The sequence below is a fragment of the Manis javanica genome, chromosome X, assembly GCF_040802235.1.
Source record: "Manis javanica isolate MJ-LG chromosome X, MJ_LKY, whole genome shotgun sequence".
NCBI classification, from domain to species: domain Eukaryota; kingdom Metazoa; phylum Chordata; class Mammalia; order Pholidota; family Manidae; genus Manis; species Manis javanica.
Window position 1 is genome coordinate 60,116,060 of NC_133174.1, and position 17,721 is coordinate 60,133,780.

At 36.9% G+C, this 17,721-nt stretch overlaps 1 protein-coding gene across 10 annotated transcripts in view; it reads right to left on the minus strand.

The window, feature by feature from the left end:
- HDAC8 (histone deacetylase 8) overlaps positions 1-17,721 on the minus strand; it is a 298,463-nt gene that overhangs the window by 112,841 nt on the left and 167,901 nt on the right. Inside the window, exon 10 of one of the 10 annotated variants that reach the window (XM_017662715.3) lies at positions 13,881-17,718. The exons of the other annotated variants lie outside the window; for them this stretch is intronic. Within the exon in view, the coding sequence (XP_017518204.1) occupies positions 17,710-17,718 (9 nt within the window). The 3' untranslated portion in view covers positions 13,881-17,709. Of the gene's footprint in view, positions 1-13,880; positions 17,719-17,721 lie in introns of those variants that run through there. 10 annotated transcript variants of the gene reach the window in all.

Consider the following 17,721-nt stretch of genomic DNA (forward strand, 5'->3'; position numbering starts at 1 on the left):
AGAGGAAGGCGTTTTGATATCCTGTCCGGGAGTAAACCCCTAACCTGGGCTCCAGATTTTAACTCCTCTGGAAACTTGAACTCTTGATTGTTTCCTTTCCTATCAGTAATTGTAAATATGTGTCACTTCATTGCATATGTCTCAGTTAACAGACTTGCAGAGCTCATTTTCTTTAAACAAACACTTTCTCTTGAATCTGTTGCCCCTTAGAATACTATCTAGGAAAATAAAAGCAAATGCTGTTGTTCACCCTTAAAGTGTTATCTCCCCATTTCCTGCTACTTTAAAAAAATTTTTTTTGAACTATTTTTTATTTTATTATCATTAATCTACAATTACATGAAGAACATTATGTTTGCTAGGCTCTCCCCTACTCCAGTACCCCCCACAAACCCCACTACAGTCAGGATAGTAAGATGTTATAGAATCACTACTTGTATTCTCTGTGTTGCACAGCCCTCCCCTTCCCCTACCCCCCACATTATACATGCTAATCATAATACCCCCTATCATCTTCTCCACCCTTATTCCTCCGTACCCTCCCATTCTCCCCAGTCTCTTTCCCTTTGGTAACTGTTAGTCCATTCTTGGGTTCTGTGATTCTGCTGCTGTTTTGTTCCTTCAGTTTTTCCTTTGTTCTCATACTCCACAGATGAGTGAAATCATTTGGTATTTGTCTTTCTCCGCTTGGCTTATTTCACTGAGCATAATACCCTCTAGCTCCAACCATGTTGTTGCAAATGGTAGGATTTGTTTTCTTCTTATGGCTGAATAATATTCCATGTGTGTATATGTACCACATCTTCTTTATCCATTCACCTACTGATGGACACTTAGGTTGGTTCCATATCTTGGCTATTGTAAATAGAGGTGCATCTGCCTTTTTCAAACTGGAGTGCTGCATTCTTGGGGTAAATTCCTAGAAGTGGAATTCCTGGGTCAAATGGTATTTCTATTTTGAGCATTTTGAGGAACCTCCATACTGCTTTCCACAATGGTTGAACTAATTTACATTTGCACCAGCAGTGTAGGAGGGTTCCCCTTTCTCCACAACCTCACCAACATTTGTTGTTGTTTGTCTTTTGGATGGTAGCCATCCTTACTGGTGTGAGATGATATCTCATTGTGGTTTTAATTTGCATTTCTCTGATAACTAGCATTGTGGAGCATTTTTTCATGTGTCTGTTGGCCATCTGAATTTCTTCTTTGGAGAACTGTCTATTCAGCTCCTCTGCCCATTTTTTAATTGGATTATTTGCTTTTTGTTTATTGAGGTGCATGAGCTCTTTATATATTTTGGATGTCAAGCCTTTATTGGTCTGTCATTTATGAATACATTCTCCCATACTGTAGGGTACCTTTTCATTCTATTGATGGTGTCCTTTGCAGCACATAAGCTCTTCAGCTTGATATAGTCCCACTTGTTCATTTTTGCTTTTGTTTTCCTTGCCCAGGGAGATATGTTCATGAAGAAGTCACTAATGTTTATGTCCAAGATATTTTTGCCTATGTTTTTTTCTAAGAGTTATATGGTTTCATGACTTACACTCAGGTATTTGATCCATTTTGAATTTACTTTTGCATATGGGGTTAGACAGTGATCCAGTTTCATTCTCTTACATGTAGCTGTCCAGTTTTGCCAGCACCATCTGTTGAAGAGACTGTCATTTCCCCATTGTATGTCCATGGCTCCTTTATCAAATATTAATTGACCATATATGTTTGGGTTAATGTCTGGAGTCTCTAATCTGTTCCACTGGTCTGTGGCTCTGTTCTTGTGCCAGTACCAAACTGTCTTGATTACTGTGGCTTTGTAGTAGAGCTTGAAGTTGGGGAGTGAGATCCCCCCCACTTTATTCTTCTTTCTCAGGATTGCTTTGGCTATTCGGGACCTTTGATTTTTCCATATGAATTTTAGAACTATTTGTTTCAGTTCATTGAAGAATGTTTTTGGTAATTTGATAGGGATTGCATCAAATCTGTATATTGCTTTGGGCAGGATGGCCATTTTGACAATATTAATTCTTCCCAGCCAAGAGCATGGGATGAGTTTCCATTTGTTAGTATCCTCTTTAATTTCTTGTAAGAGTGTCTTATACTTTTCAGGGTATAGGTCTTTCACTTCCTTGGTTAGGTTTATTCCGAGGTATTTTATTCTTTTTGATGCTATTGTGAATGGAATTGTTTTCCTGATTTCTCTTTCTATTGGTTCATTGTTAGTGTATAGGAAAACCACAGATTTCTGTGTGTTAATTTTGTATTCTGCAACTTTGCTGTATTCCGATATCAGTTCCAGCAGTTTTGGAGTGGTGTCTCTAGAGTTTTTTATGACAATATCATGTCATCTGCAAATAGTGACAGTTTAACTTCTTCTTTACCAATCTGGATTCCTTGTATTTCTTTGTTTTGTCTAATTTCTGTGGCTAGGACATCCAGTACTATGTTAAATAACAGTGGGGAGAGTGGGCATCCCTGTCTTATTCCCGATCTCAGAGGAAAAGCTTTCAGCTTCTCGCTGTTCTGTAGGATGTTGGCTGTGGGTTTATCATATATGGCCTTTATTATGTTAAGGTACTTCCCTCTATACCCATTTTCTTGAGAGTTTTTATCATGAATGGATGATGAATTTTGTCAAATGCTTTTTCAGCATCTATGGAGATGATCATGTGCTTTTTGTCCTTTTTGTTGATGTGGTGGATGACGTTGATGGATTTTCAAATGTTGTACCATCCTTGCATCCCTGGGATGAATTCCACTCGGTTGTGGTGTATGATACTTTTGATATATTTTTTAATTCGGTTTGCTAATCTTTTATTGAGTATTTTTACATCTATGTTCATCAGGGATATTGGCCTGTAATTTTCTTTTTTGTGGGCTCTTTGCCTGGTTTTGGTTTTAGGGTGATGTTAGCTTCATAGAATGAGTTTGGGGGTATTCCCTCCTCTTCTATTTTTTAGAAAACTTTAAGGAGAATGGGTATTATATTCTCTCTGTATGTCTGAAAAATTCTGAGGTAAATCCATCTGGCCCGGGGTTTTTCTCTTGGGTAGTTTTTTGATTACCACTTCAATTTCTTTGCTGGTAACTGGTTTGTTTAGATTTTGTGTTTCTTCCTTGGTCAGTCTTGGAAGGTTGTATTTTTCTAGGAAGTTGTCCATTTCTTCTAGGTTTTCCAGCTTCTTAGCATATAGGTTTTCATAGTAGTCTCTAATAATTCTTTGTATTTCTGTTGGGTCCGTCGTGATGTTTCCTTTCTCATTTCTGATTCTGTTGATGTGTATTGATTGTCTTTTTCTCTTAATAAGTCTGGCTAGAGGCTTATCTATTTTGTTTATTTTCTCAAAGAACCAGCTCTTGATTTCATTGATTTTCTCTATTGTTTTTTTCTTCTCAATTTTGTTTATTTCTTCTCTGATCTTTATTATGTCCCTCCTTCTGCTGACTTTAGGCCTCATTTGTTCTTTTTCCAATTTTGATAATTGTGACATTAGACTATTCATTTGGGTTTGTTCTTCCTTCTTTATATATGCCTGGATTGCTATATACTTTCCTCTTAAGACTGCTTTTGCTGCATCCTGCAGAAGTTGGGGCTTTGTGTTGTTGTTGTCATGTATTTCCATATATTGCTGGATCTCCATTTTAATTTGGGCATTGATCCACTGACTATTTAGAAGCGTGTTCTTAAGCCTCCATGTGTTTGTTAGACTTTTTGCTGTCTTTGTACAATTTATTTCTAGTTTTATACCTTTGTGGTTTGAAAAGTTGGTTGGTAGGATTTCAGTCTTTTGAAATTTACTGAGGCTCTCCTTGTGGCCTAGTATGTGGTCTATTATGGAGAATGTCCTGTGTGCACTTGAGAAGAATGTGTATCCTGTTGCTTTTGGGTGTAGAGTTCTATATATGTCTATTAGGTTCATCTATTCTAGTGTGTTGTTCATTGCCTCTGTGTCCTTACTTATTTTCTGTCTGGTGGATCTGTCCTTTGGAGTGAATGGTGTGTTGAAGTCTCCTAAATTGAATGCATTGCATTCTATTTCCTCCTTTAGTTCTGTTAGTATTTGTTTCACATATGCTGGTGCTGCTGTGTTGGGTGCATATATATTTATAATGGTTATATCCTCTTGTTGGACTGAGTCCTTTATCATTATGTAATGTCCTTCTTTATCTATTGTTACTTTCTTTGTTTTGAAGTCTATTTTGCCTGATACAAGTACTGCAACACCGGGTTTTTTCTCCCTATTGTTTGCATGAAATACTTTTTCCATCCCTTGACTTTTAGTCTGTGTATGTCTTTGGGTTTGAGGTGAGTCTCCTGTAAGCAGCATATAGGTGGGTCTTGTTTTTTTAATCCATTCAGTGACCCTATGTCTTTTGATTGGTGCATTCAGTCCATTTACATTTAGGGTGATTATCAATAGGTATGCACTTATTGCCATTTCAGGCTTTAGATTCGTGGTTACCAAAGGTTCCAGGTTACTTTCCTCACTATCTAAGAGTGTAACTTAACTCAGTATGCTGTTACAAACACAATCTAAAGGTTCTTTTCTATTTCTCTTCCTTTTTCTTCCTCCTTCATTCTTTATATATTAGGTATCAAATTCTGTACTTTTTGTCTATCCCTTGATTGACATTGGGGATAGTCAATCTAATTTTGCATTTGCCTTGTAATCAGCTGCTCTACCCTCCCTACCATGGTTTTACTGCATCTGGTGACAACTATCCAACCCTAGGAACACTTCCATCTATAGCAGTCCCTCCAATATGGACTGCAGAGATGGTTTGTGGGAGGTAAGCTCTCTCAGCTTTTGATTATCTTGAAATTGTATAATCCCTCCTTCAAATTTAAATGATAATCTTGCCAGATAAAGTAATCTTGGTTCCAGGACCTTCTGCTTCATGGCATTAAATACATCATGCCACTCCCTTCTGGCCTGTATGGTTTCTGCTGAGAAGTCTGATGTTAGCCTCATGGGCTTTCCTTTGTATGTGATCTTATTTCTGCCTCCAGCTGCTTTTAACAGTCTCTCCTTATCCTTGGTCTTTCATATTTTAATTACTATGTGTCTTGGTGTTGTCTTCCTTGGGTCCCTTGTATTGGGATATCTGTGAATCTCCACAGCCTGAGAGACTATCTCCTTCCCCAGATTGGGGAGGTTTTCAGCAACTACCTCCTCAAAGACACTTTCTATCCCTTTCTCTCTCTCTTTTCTTCTGGAATCCTTATCATGCGAATATTGTTCCGCTTGGATTGGTCACACAGTTCTCTTAATATGCTTTCATTTTTAGAGATCCTTTTTTCTATCTGTGCCTCAGCTTCTTTGTATTCCTCTTCTCTAGTTTCTATTTCATTTATTGTCTCCTTCATCATATCCAACCTGCTTTTAATACCCTCCATCGTACTCTTCAACGATTGGATCTCTGACCTGAATTCATTCCTGAGTTCTTGGATGTCTTTCTGTACCTCCATTAGAATGTTGATGATTTTTATTTTGAACTCCCTTTCAGGAAGAGTCATGAGGTCCATATCATTTAAATCTTTCTCGGGAGTTGTATAAATAATTTCACTCTGGACAAGGTTCCTTTGGCATTTCATGTTTGTATATGGTGCCCTCTAGTTTCCAGAAGCTCTATTCTGGAGCTGCTCAGCCCCTGAAGCAATGTTGGGGGTCACAGGGGAGCGGTACTGGTGCCTGGGGGTAGGAAAGAGCAGTTCCCCACCTCCCGGCTGCTGTGCCTCTCTCCACTGCCTGAGCCAGTGGGCTGGTCACACAGGTATGTTTTTGTCTCAGAGCAGCCAGATATGGATCCCTGGTTTTCACAAGCAACCAGAGTCCCAGTCTCCCCAGGAACTCTGCCTGTATTAACTTTCAACCCAGTAGTCATGTGAGTCTCTGAAAGCACCATGAAATGTAGGTTTTTGCTCTCAGTGCAGATCTCTGAGCTAGGTATTCAGCAGTCTCAAGCCTTCCACTCCCTCCCTGCTCCGTTTCTCTTCCTCCCACCATTGAGCTGGGGTGGGGGAGGGGCTCGGGTCCCATGGAGCTACAGCTCTGGTACGTTACCCCATTCAGTGAGGTCTGCTCTTTTCTCCAGGTGTGTGCAGTCTGATGCCATCTTCTTTCCTGTTGCTCTCTCAGGATTAGTTGCGCCAATTAAATTTTCTAATTGTATCCAGTTTTAGGAGGAAGCCTCTGTTTCTCCTCTCATGCTGACAGCTTTAATCCTCCTGCTACCTTTTTTCAGGCAACATTAGAACTAAAAATTGGGCTGTGAATAGCTTTTCAGGTAAGTCTTCCCTTACTCCATCTGGCACTATTAGTCACACCTTCATTGGGTTCCTATAACACTGTGTTCATGCTGCTATTATTTCATTTAGCAGTAAGAATGCTAATTTATCTGTTTACATTGTACTATATTTTGCCTCTTTGTATTTTGTGTCACTCCTACTAAATCAGGAGTCTCTAAAAGGAAGTGAATTGACCTTCGTCTTGGTATCCCCAGAAAAGAATGTTTCATACTTGGTGCATGATAAATGTTGAGTGGCAGGGAAGGAAAGCTAATAACTCTTGAATGGTGACCATATACTAGTATTTCTGTGAGACAGATGTCATTATATTTACTTTTCACATAAGGAAACAGTAGTTTACAAAGTTCAAAGAGCTTGCCGAAAATTGTACAATTATTCAATATTGGAGCTTTGATTCAAATTACAATTTGCCTGATTTCAAAATCAATACCCTTTCTACCATGTTGCCTCCAACATATTGCACTCTGGTCCAAATTCTGGTCCCACCAATTCTATTATGCCTACACCTAACTCCCTGTCTTCTAGCCCCACAGAGACACCCATGTTCCCTGATATCTATTTTCTCCTTGTGTGTCTTCCTCCTTTTGGTCTCACATCCAGCCTAGAGCACATGATTATACACTTGAACTCTTGTCACCATCACCTTCAACCTCTGTCCTTTTGCCCCATCTGCCTGGAATAGTCACCACTCCAGATCAGTTTCTGCAATTTGGCTTCTCTGTTCTGTTACCATTGGAGACAATTGTACCTCTGGACAAATTGATATCACGAATCAGCGGTTTCCAACTTCTGATGCACTTTCCAGGCTTCTTCATTTTCCTTTCACTTGGCTCTGGTCAGGTACTTCTCCTATTCTCCTCAATTACTGTTCCTGTATTTACCATTTTCCCAAGCCCTGCTACTGACTTTTCATTCCCTAATTCTTGGACATTTAGGACAGTTCCATGTTTTTGCTATCATAAAAATGTTAAGGTTACATATTTGTGTTTTCACTTGAGATTTATTTCTTAAACAGAAAGTTTGTTGAAAGAGTTTTGCTTTTTTTTTTTTACCTTCTATTCACCACACAACTTACCATTGTCTGGCCTCTGCCCTTTCCAGTGTATTGAAATTCTTCTCATCAGTAGCCTCCATTTTGTCAAATCTAATTCATACTTGTAAGTCATTAACTTTTTGGGCCTCTCAGCTACCTCAGACACATCTCAGAATTTTCTTCATCTTTTAAACTTTCAACTTCTGGTTTCTGCGATCCTACTCTTGTTTTCTTCCTTTAAGTATTAGCTAATACTTACGGTGTGTTTATCAGGCACTATTCTAAAGGATTTACATGTATTACATATACTTTTAATCTTCAAACAGTTGAGGCTTAGAGGGGTGAAGTAACTTGCCCCAAGTCACCCAGTTGGTAAGTGGCAGAGTCTGGAGGATATAAAACCACACAGACTGGGTCCAGGGCCCATGATTCCAATCCTTTTGCTATACTGCTTATCCTTAACATACTTTTCCAGTTTCCTTTGTGAGCTCATTTTTGCTGGTCCCTTAAACTCTGAAATTCTCCAAGATTCCCTTGTTGGCACTATGGTCTCCCTCTTAAACACTCTCCATGGGTAGTCTCATTTACTCCTATGGTTTTCACCACATGCTCTTAATACTTAGATCTATATAGTCATGACTTATCCCCCGAACTTCAGACTCTTAGATCCAACTGCATCTTGCTCAGATCCACTTGGATGTTCCACTGGCACCTAGTTCTCAATGTAAAAAACAGTTCACTTGTAGTGCTCTGCCTCCTGTATTTGTCATATTGTAACATCATCCAGTCATCGAAACCAGAAAACATGGTTATATTCTAGATTTCTTCTTTTCTTTTGCCTTCAGAATCCAGTTAATTACCAAGTTGGGTTAATTTTGTTTCCTAAAAATTTCTTAAGTTTTTTTTGTTGTCTCCATCTGTTCTTCAAACTCTCTTCATCACTTGCCTGATGTACTGTAACAGTCTTCAGCCTGGCCTCTCTTAAATATATCCCCAGACATCTCACCCAAACACAGATCTGATCACTGCCCTTCCATGACTCAATATTGCCAACAGATAAATTCTCAGTTCTTTACCTGAAACAACTTTCTGTGGTTAAAAGCATGGGTTCTGGAGTTAAATTACCTGGTTTGAATATCAGCTCTGACAGAGTGTAATTTTGGGCAAGGTACCCAATCTCCTTCTGTCGTAGTTTTCATATTTGTATTATAATTTTGAGAATTACATGAGATTTTCATGTAAGGCACTTAGAACATTTCCTGGCATATCATAAGTTCTCAATAATTATTAGCTATTGTCAATATCATGCATGTAGTCTCATCCCCTCCCATTCCCTGCCTTTGAGTTTATGTTTTAGTAATACTGTATCATTTGTAATTCCCTAAAGGTGTCATGCTGTTTCATGGCTGTGTGCCTTTCTATTGCTGTTTCCCTAACCTCCTATGCTTTCACACACTTATTTTATCTGCCTAATACTCAGCTCCGTCTTTAGCTCAGATGTCATCTTCAGGATCCCCCACATCCCTGCCCAAGTCAAACTAATTGGCTCTCTTTTGTGACTTTTTTATAGACTCCATGCATGCCTCTAACTTGATACTTAACATAACCAATTGAAGTTGTCTGTTTAAGTCTGTGTCCCCTGCTGGGATGTAAGCTCTTTGAGCAGAGGGACATGTCTTTTACTTCCTTGTATACTCAGCACTTACCATGGTGCTCAGCATACACTAGGTGCTTAATGAGTCTTTGTTGAACTGAATTACTTCCCTTTTCACTGAATAACTAGTTATGTATCTACATTTATGGCGCATTTGACCAGGAAAAGAATGTCTTTACCAAGCTGGTCTCTCCCATTTCAATAAATCCCACCACCATCCACCTAAATGACTGAATCAGAAACCTTCTTTCCTCCATTTCTCTTACCCTCTACATCTAATCCCTTAGCATATTGCATCAATTCTGTCTCCTAAATATGTCATTCTTTTCACCTCCACTGCTGCCACCATCATCTCTCAACTGGCATCAGCATCCTAACTGGTCTGCGTACTTCCATTCTTGCCACCCACCCCCTACTTCACACAATAGCCAGAGTAGTTTTTAAATGTCCATCAAATCATGGTACCTCTCCTGGTTAAAAACCTCTGGTGCTTTCTCATTCTATTAAGAATGAGATCCAACTCCTCATCACAGCCTGAAGCATCCTGCAGGTTCTGGTCCCTGCCTATTCCACCTCATAGCCCATGCCCCTTACTCACTAGCACTAAGTCAGTGGCCTTTTTTCAGTACTCACAACACATCAGGGTCTTTGCACATGGGTGCCTGCTCTGCCTGGGACAACAGCTCTCTAAGTTGTTGTTGGTGGTGGTGTGTGTGCGTGTGCGTGTGTGTGTGTGTTTTAGCCTGGCTGGCTTTTTCTCACCCTTTGAGTTCTAGCTTTCAATGTCACATCTTCAGAGATGCTTTTCCTAATTACCCTAACTATATCCCATTCTTAGTCTCTATCTCTGCACTTTGTGTGCTTCCATCACGGTACTTATCGCAGTTCATAATTATTTTCATTTATTTTTTAATTGTTCTGCAGTCTGTCTTCCTCGCTGGATTGCACAGTCCATGATGCAGGGACCACAGCTACACAGCTGGCACAATGTCAGCATTCAATAAATATTCCTTGAATGATGGAATTACTTGATAAGTCAATCACTAAATCAATAAAGCAGGCAGCTTATAAATTTTCTTTTTGGCCTCTTAGGTAATAACAACTTCATCTAGCAATTAATTGTTAAGATGAATCATCTTTCTCAATCCAATTAATAAGCACTGTAGGAGACCTTAAGCAAGAAAAGGATATACTTTAAAAAATCTGGTTCTTTTACATAATCACTGCGAAGTGTACAACAACAAAAAATCTGGTTCTTAGGCCCTTTATGCTTGTGACTGTCTCAGGAGTGACAACTACAAACCAGTGGTTCTCTACAGGGGGATATTTTCCCTCCCCCAGGGGATATTTGTCAATACTGGGTACATTCTTGGTTGTGAAAACTGGAGGAGGCATCTAGTGAGAAGGGGCATGGATGCTGCTCTGTATCCTATAATGCACAGGACAGTCCCCCAACAACAAAGAATCATACCACCAGACATGTCAATAGTGCCAAGGCTGAAAGACTGAAAGAGAAACAGGACCACCATCTATTTTGTGAAACGTAATAGATGGCCAAATATAGGTGTTAGTGTCCTGGAGGACTTGTAAAACTCAATAATTGAAGCATTAATAAGCTTTCTTATTCCTAAGATTTAATTTTGTTCTTTAGAGCCAGTTTTTGTTTGTTTGTTTTAAACAAAGGGCCCATTGATGGGCTTTAGGTAATTGCTGAAAGCTCTGAAATTGTATCCAAAATTGTATAATTGTAAGCATTTATCTGGGAGGAGGGGTTGCCAGATTCTCAAAGGGGTCCATGACCACGCAAAAGATTAAAAAGCCACTAGTATGGACAGAACTTTGTGTTGCCTGGACTGTACTTTAAAAGTAATTTTTGTAGAATTCATATTCTGCAAAATGCTTAGAAATATGTGTCCTGCAGAGGTGTCCTTTAGCATTGCCTTGGAAGGCAGGCAAGCGTGGCAGAAGCTCAGCTTGGTTTCTTCCTAGTAGTGGGGATAATACATATATCACTGGGCTGTTAGAAGACCATGTAAGGTATTTTATATAAACCCTGCTGAAGTATTAGGTGCACAGCAGGTGCTCAAAAAATGTTAGTTTTATACCTTCTCATAGGGTTATTGTGAGGATTGAATAAAATAATGTTTTGAAACAGAAATGAAATAATGCATTTAACATGTAGTCTAGCCAGTAGTAGATACTTATAAATGTTTATTTTTCTCTCATGTATTCTTTACACTAAAACCACGGGTCTTGTCCACAGAAAGTAGGGAGAAAAGGACAAGCCTTGAAATCTGAAATTTTTGAGTTTCAGTCTTGGCTCTGCTTTTATACTAGCTGATCAAAACAAAACCTAGCAATCTTTGAGTACAGGAGACAGACTGGAGTTCAGAAAGGCCATGGTGTTTAGAAATTGTGAGAATGGAACTAAGCCAAAAAAAGAGAACTAGTGATATGCATAGAGGCCCCTTTGAGTCTTTTGATGAATTCCAATCTGAACATGTATAGGGTAAAACTTCACAAAGATAGTCTAGAAAAACTTCCAGGGAAACAATTTCTGAAGAGTTATAAGATGAACACTTCCTAGAGTTCACAACAGGCCAAAGTAGAGAAACCTCACTAAACACTTGGGACATTAGTAGAAATTTCAGAGGGGTAGTGCCTTCAAAATTGGCTAAATTAGAGTAAGAGCTAATTCAAGACCTAGCTTAAAGGAGCTTAAAAACAGACCTCAAAAGATCAAACTTATCCACAATAACTTGTCTATCAGAAAAAATACAATTCTCCCAAAATCAATACCAAAAAATCCAGCCCTCAACAATGTAAAATTCATGATGTTGGATATCTAATTAACATATTACTAAACATATAAGGAAGCCAGAAATCTTTGGAGAAGCCTTGAGAAAAATCAGTCAACAGAAACAGACTCAGAGATGACAGAGATAATGGAATTACTAGACAAGAACCTTAAAACAGCTATTATAAATATGCTTCATATGTTTCAAGGATGTACAGAAAATATAAATACAATGAGGATATAAATGGAAGATTTTCTTTCCTGGTTGGCTTTCTTAAAAGATTTTTTTTGGAAGATATTTTTAAAAATGGACATTCTAGAGATGAAAAATGTGATATCTCAAAGGAAAATTTCACTGGATGGGATTAATAGCAGTTATATATTGCAGAAGAAAATATCAATGTACTTGAAGGCAAAGCAATAGGAAATAGCCAACATGAATCAGAGAGAGAAATAAAAGGCTGAAAAAAACTCAAAAGGGTCTCAGTGAACTGGTCTAACATAGGTTTAACTAGAGTCCCAGAAGCAGAGGAGAGAAAAGACAGAAAAGAAGTAATGGCTGAAATATTTCCAAATTTGATTAAATCTACAAACTCTTAGATCCTAGAAGCTTAAAGAGAAAAACCACACCAGGGAAAACTATACTCAAGCTGCTGAAAACTAGTAACAAAGAAAAGTTAAGAAGCAGCCAGAGGGAAAAAGGCACATATTATACTCACGAACAAAGATTAGAGCAATCACAGACTTCTCTTGAGGAAATATGCAAGTAAGAAGACAATGGAATGGTATCTTTAAAGTTCTGCAGGAAAAATGTTACCAACCTAAATCTCTGCACCCAGTGAAAATTTCTTTCAAAAATTAAGACAAAATAAAGATTTCTCAAACAAGAGCTGGGAGAATTTTTTTTTGCTAGTAGACGTACACTATAAGAAAAATTTCCTGAAGTTCTTTAGGCAGAATATAACTTTTACCAGATGGAAACCTGGATCTACACAAAAGATTGAAAAATGCTGGAAAGGGTAAATATATGGATAAATATGAACGATATTTACTTACTCATCTTTTAATTTCTTTGGATGATAATTTTAGGGCCATGGTGGGGGTAGCAGGTTCAGTGGTGGCTGCATGGGTGCTGACTGCAAATGAGTACCATTGAAGGCCATGGAGGAATAAGGCAAGCTGTCAGACTGGTGGCAGAGTAAGTAGAGCAACACAATCCCCTCAAAAGGTGGCACAGCCCACCTGGGGGCATAGCGGGTGTGGTCTAGAGCTGCTGATAGCTGGTGCATTCTAGCCTGAGCACCACATCCTTTGGCTGGTATAAGTTGTTGTCTAATCTACCTACACCCGCTGCTGGGGCACTTGAAGCAGGTGCACCTACTATATATTTGAGGCTTCTTGCCTGGTTGGGCTCTGGGTCTTCTCTCTCATCTCTTTGTTTAAGCTTAGCAGTTCTCTCCTCTGAAGTACTGGTACCATGATCAGTGCTTGGACTCCCTAGCCACAAGAGGGTCAGGGAAAAGGTATCCTTAGTTATGCCTGCTATAATCTCTGTAACTTTATTATTGTTTAGTAAATCATTACTTAAAATCCCAGAATTTTACTCCCATCTAGATAAGAGCATTAGTGTTGGCTTAATAAAGGGAGATTAGAAGACTTGCTTACTCAAACCAGAGCTGCAACATCTATGTTTGAAGAAGCTTAAAAAGATGAAACTGAAGTATCAGTGAGGCCTCTGACTCATGAAAGGAAGACATTTACTTCAAAGACATTGGGTTTATAGCATTTGTAAAAGTAAAATATTTGACTACACTAGCACAAAGGAAGGAAAAGGGAAAAATGCACAAACAGTGTCATAAGGGTGCTGCATTATACAAGTAAGTAATGAAAATGTGATATAAATTATCTTTATACATGTCATTAATTTACCTTATTTTGTCTTATTCACAAACCTTTTCATATAGTTTCAAAATAATGCACTATGTAATTTTTGGCATCATTTTCAGATCATTCATTCACAGTTAAAGGGAAGGAAATTGAGTATTTTAAGTGTAGACATGATGGGCTTTCTAAAAACCAAAAATTTTTTTATTAGAGCTTTTCAAACTAGAAACAAAAAGGTCACTGAAGAATCTTATGCATAAGCTATTGAACTTCATGGGCTAGAGAAATGCACATAATAGCTTAGAGACCAATAAAGCCTTGGACAGCTAACATTGCTCAATACCTACTGGATAAAAAGTTAGTAAAATAACTCATAGCACTGCCTCTTTTCAATGGTATAGTCACTTGTTTATTTAAATATTTAGCTCCAAACATGAAGACTTAGTTATTATCTCACTTTCCAAATTGTATTTTCACCTAACAGACAGATAAGTCTACAAAGGTGGCTGGACTTGCTGTTTTGCTTATAGTCTTATGGTATCAGTAACTAATCTTTGAAGAATTTTTTATGTAAATGGATGCAAAGAAACACAAGTGGTACTAAAATATTGAAAGTGCTAAATAACTTGTTTGAATCTCACAGTTTATTCTGAAGTAACTTTATTTATATTTGCGTGGAGGTTCACAAGCAATGGTGGGTAAAACTGCTGGCACCATGGTATAAATTAAGGCAGTAATACCAAAGCATACTAGCAGTTACTGTATTCTCTACTGCCATGTACTCACAGTAAGAAAATAAATCCAATTTCACTTAAGCATGTCCTTGGTGAGGCACTAAAAGTAATTAAATCTTGATCCTGGATTTAATATTCTATATGACCAAATCGGGGGTATGCAGAAGGTGCTTGTTTCATAAACTATACTGTGGTGGTGTTCTGAGGAAAAGCACATCTGTGATTGAGTTGCAACTCTAATAGCCACTTTTCATGGAACACCATTTTTGATTGGAAGAACAACTGATGGAAAAACAATGATTAAATATTTGGGTGTTTGGCAGATATATTCTCAAAACTGAAGTGAGACTATCACTTTAAGATAAACAACTGACAAATATTTGTTGCCCATGATAACATTTTATGTTTTGAAAATTATAATTTTGAAAAGCTTTGTTCTGTCACTACAAGCTTAACAGTTTCCTAAAACTTTAGCTTTGTTCCAATGAGATCAGTGGTGATATCAATCAATGTGACTTTTTTGATACTGCATAAAATGTTTAATCATTTATAATATTTGCATAACTTAGTGAACCAATATTTTCCAAACAGCCAATATGTATAAGATGACTCAAATATCCATTCAAAGTACAAGATGACCAATGAATTTTAATGTAACAGTACATAAAAAGTTCAATGATACGATTTCAGATTCCACACAGAATTAACCCTTAAGAGACTTCCATTTGTAGAGTTTTTGTGTAGTATCAAAGAAGAATATCCATAATTATATATAAAGGTTCTTAACACATTCCTCCCTTTTCTAACTACATACTTATGTGAAGCTGGATTTTCTTCATATACTTTAACAAAAACAACATTACAACACTCAGGTATGAAAAATAAGCTATCATCCATTAAGCCAGACATTATATAGCAAAGTACAAAAATGTATATCATTGTCATTCTCAGGAAATTTCTTTTTGTTTTGGAAAATACAGTTATTTTTTTATCCAACATATTATTGATACTAACATGTACTGTATTTGTTATTCTTATTTTAAATGAATTAATAAATATTTTAAAATTAAAAATATATAATTGTTTAAAGCAAGATGATAACAGTGTATCATGGGGTTTATAGCATTTGCAAAAGTAAAATATTTGACTATGCTAGCACAAAGGAAGGAAAAGGGAAAAATGCATGAACAGTGTCATAAGGGTGCTGAATTATACATGAAGTAGTGTAATACTATTTGGAGGTAGACTGTGATAATTGAAAAATACATACTGTAAACCCCGGAGTAACCACAGAAAATCAAAACAAAGAGTTAGAGCTAGTAAGACGATAAAGGATATAAATGGAATCCTAAAATTATATTCATTTAATTACAAGAAGGCAGGAAATAGAAAGGAACAAAGAACAGATGGGACACATAGAAAACAAATAGGAAGATGGACTTAAACTTAAACATGTAAATAATATATTTAAACATAAGTGGTCCAAGTATCCGAACTATCAGACTGGATAAAAAATCATGACCAAACAATATTCTACCTACAAGAAACCCAATTCAAATATGAAGACAAAAGTAGGTTAAAAGGACAGAAAAAATAAGCCACAAAAAAATATAATTGTAAGGAAGCAGGTGTGACAGTATTAAAATCTGACAAAGTAGATTTCAGAACAAGGAATATTATCAGAGATAAAGAGGAATATTTCATAATAATAAAGGAGTCAATTCATCAAGAAGATAAAACAACTCCAAATGTGTATGTGTCTAACAACAAAGCTTCGAAAATACATGAACTCAAACCAGCATAACTGAAGGGGAAAATTGCCAAGTTTAAAATCATGGTTGGAAATTTCAACTCTCTCAGTAATTGACAGAACAAGCAGGCAGACAATAGGTATATAAAAGACATAAGCAATACTCTGAACCAACCTGACTTAATTGATAATGATAGAAGATGCTATCCAATAACAACAAATAACACACTCTTTGCAAATTGCACATGAAGTAATCACTAAGAAGATCATATGCTGGGCCATAAAACAAAATTCAATAAAGAGAAAAGGACTGAAATCATGCAAGTATGTTCTCTGAGCACAACAAAATTAAATTAAAATTAAAATTAGTATCAGTAGAAAAAAATCTGGAAAGTTCTCAAATATTTCAAAATTAATTTTTAAAAACCCACACTTCTAAATAACCCATCAAACAAGAAAATTAGAAAATGTTTTGAACCAAATGAAAATGAAAACAATATACCAAAATGTGTGGGATGCAGCTAAGAAGCATTTAGATGGAAATTCATAGCATAAAATGCATATATTAGAAAAGAAGAAAGGTTTAAAATCAAGGAACAAGTTTCTATCATAAGAAACTAAAAAAAGAACTAAAAATCAATATAAAGTAAGTAAAGGGAAGGAAATAACAAAGATATGAGCAGAAATAATGATATAAAAAGAGAAAAATAAAGACAGGCAAATTAAAGCTGTTTCTTTGAAAAAACGTTCCATAAAACTGATAAACCACAAGCTAAAATGATCAAAGAGAAAAAAGGAAAGAATTTAGCAGTATTAGCAATGAAAGCAGGGAAATCACTACAGCTCCTACAGGCAGTAATGCAGTAATAAGGTGATATTATGAGTGAGTAGGCAAATTCCTTGAAGACAAAATATCAACATGGAAGCAAGAAGAAACAGAAAATACAAATAGCCATATAACTAACAAAGAAATAGAATTTACAATTAAAAACCAAAGCTCAAATGTTTTCACTGGTGAATTCTATCAAATATTTAAGTAAAGCATATCACTTTTACATAACCTCCTTCAGAAAACAGAGGAGGCAAGGATACTTCCCAAGTTATTTTATAAGATCAGTATTGCCCTGACATTACGAGAAATGAAAACAATAGGTCAATATCCCTTATCGACATAGACACAAAAATCCTTGACAAAACTTCAGCAAACTGAATCCAGCAATATACAGAAGGGATAATATGACATGACCATGTAGGGTTTATCCAAGAAATGCAAGGTTAGTTTAACATAAAAAAGCAACAATTAATACAATTTACTCTATTAACAGAATAACAGAACAACATAAGATCATTCCAATAGATGAAGAAAAAGCATTTTGTGAAAACTCAACACCCATTTGTAAGAAAAATTCTCAGTAAATTAGGAATAGAAGGGAACTTGCTCAACCTAATAAAGGACATTTATGAAAAACCTACAGCTAACATCACACTTCATAGTGAAAGATTTAAGTGCTTTCCCCCTCTGATTGGGAACAAGACAAGGATGTTCACTCTCACCACTTCTA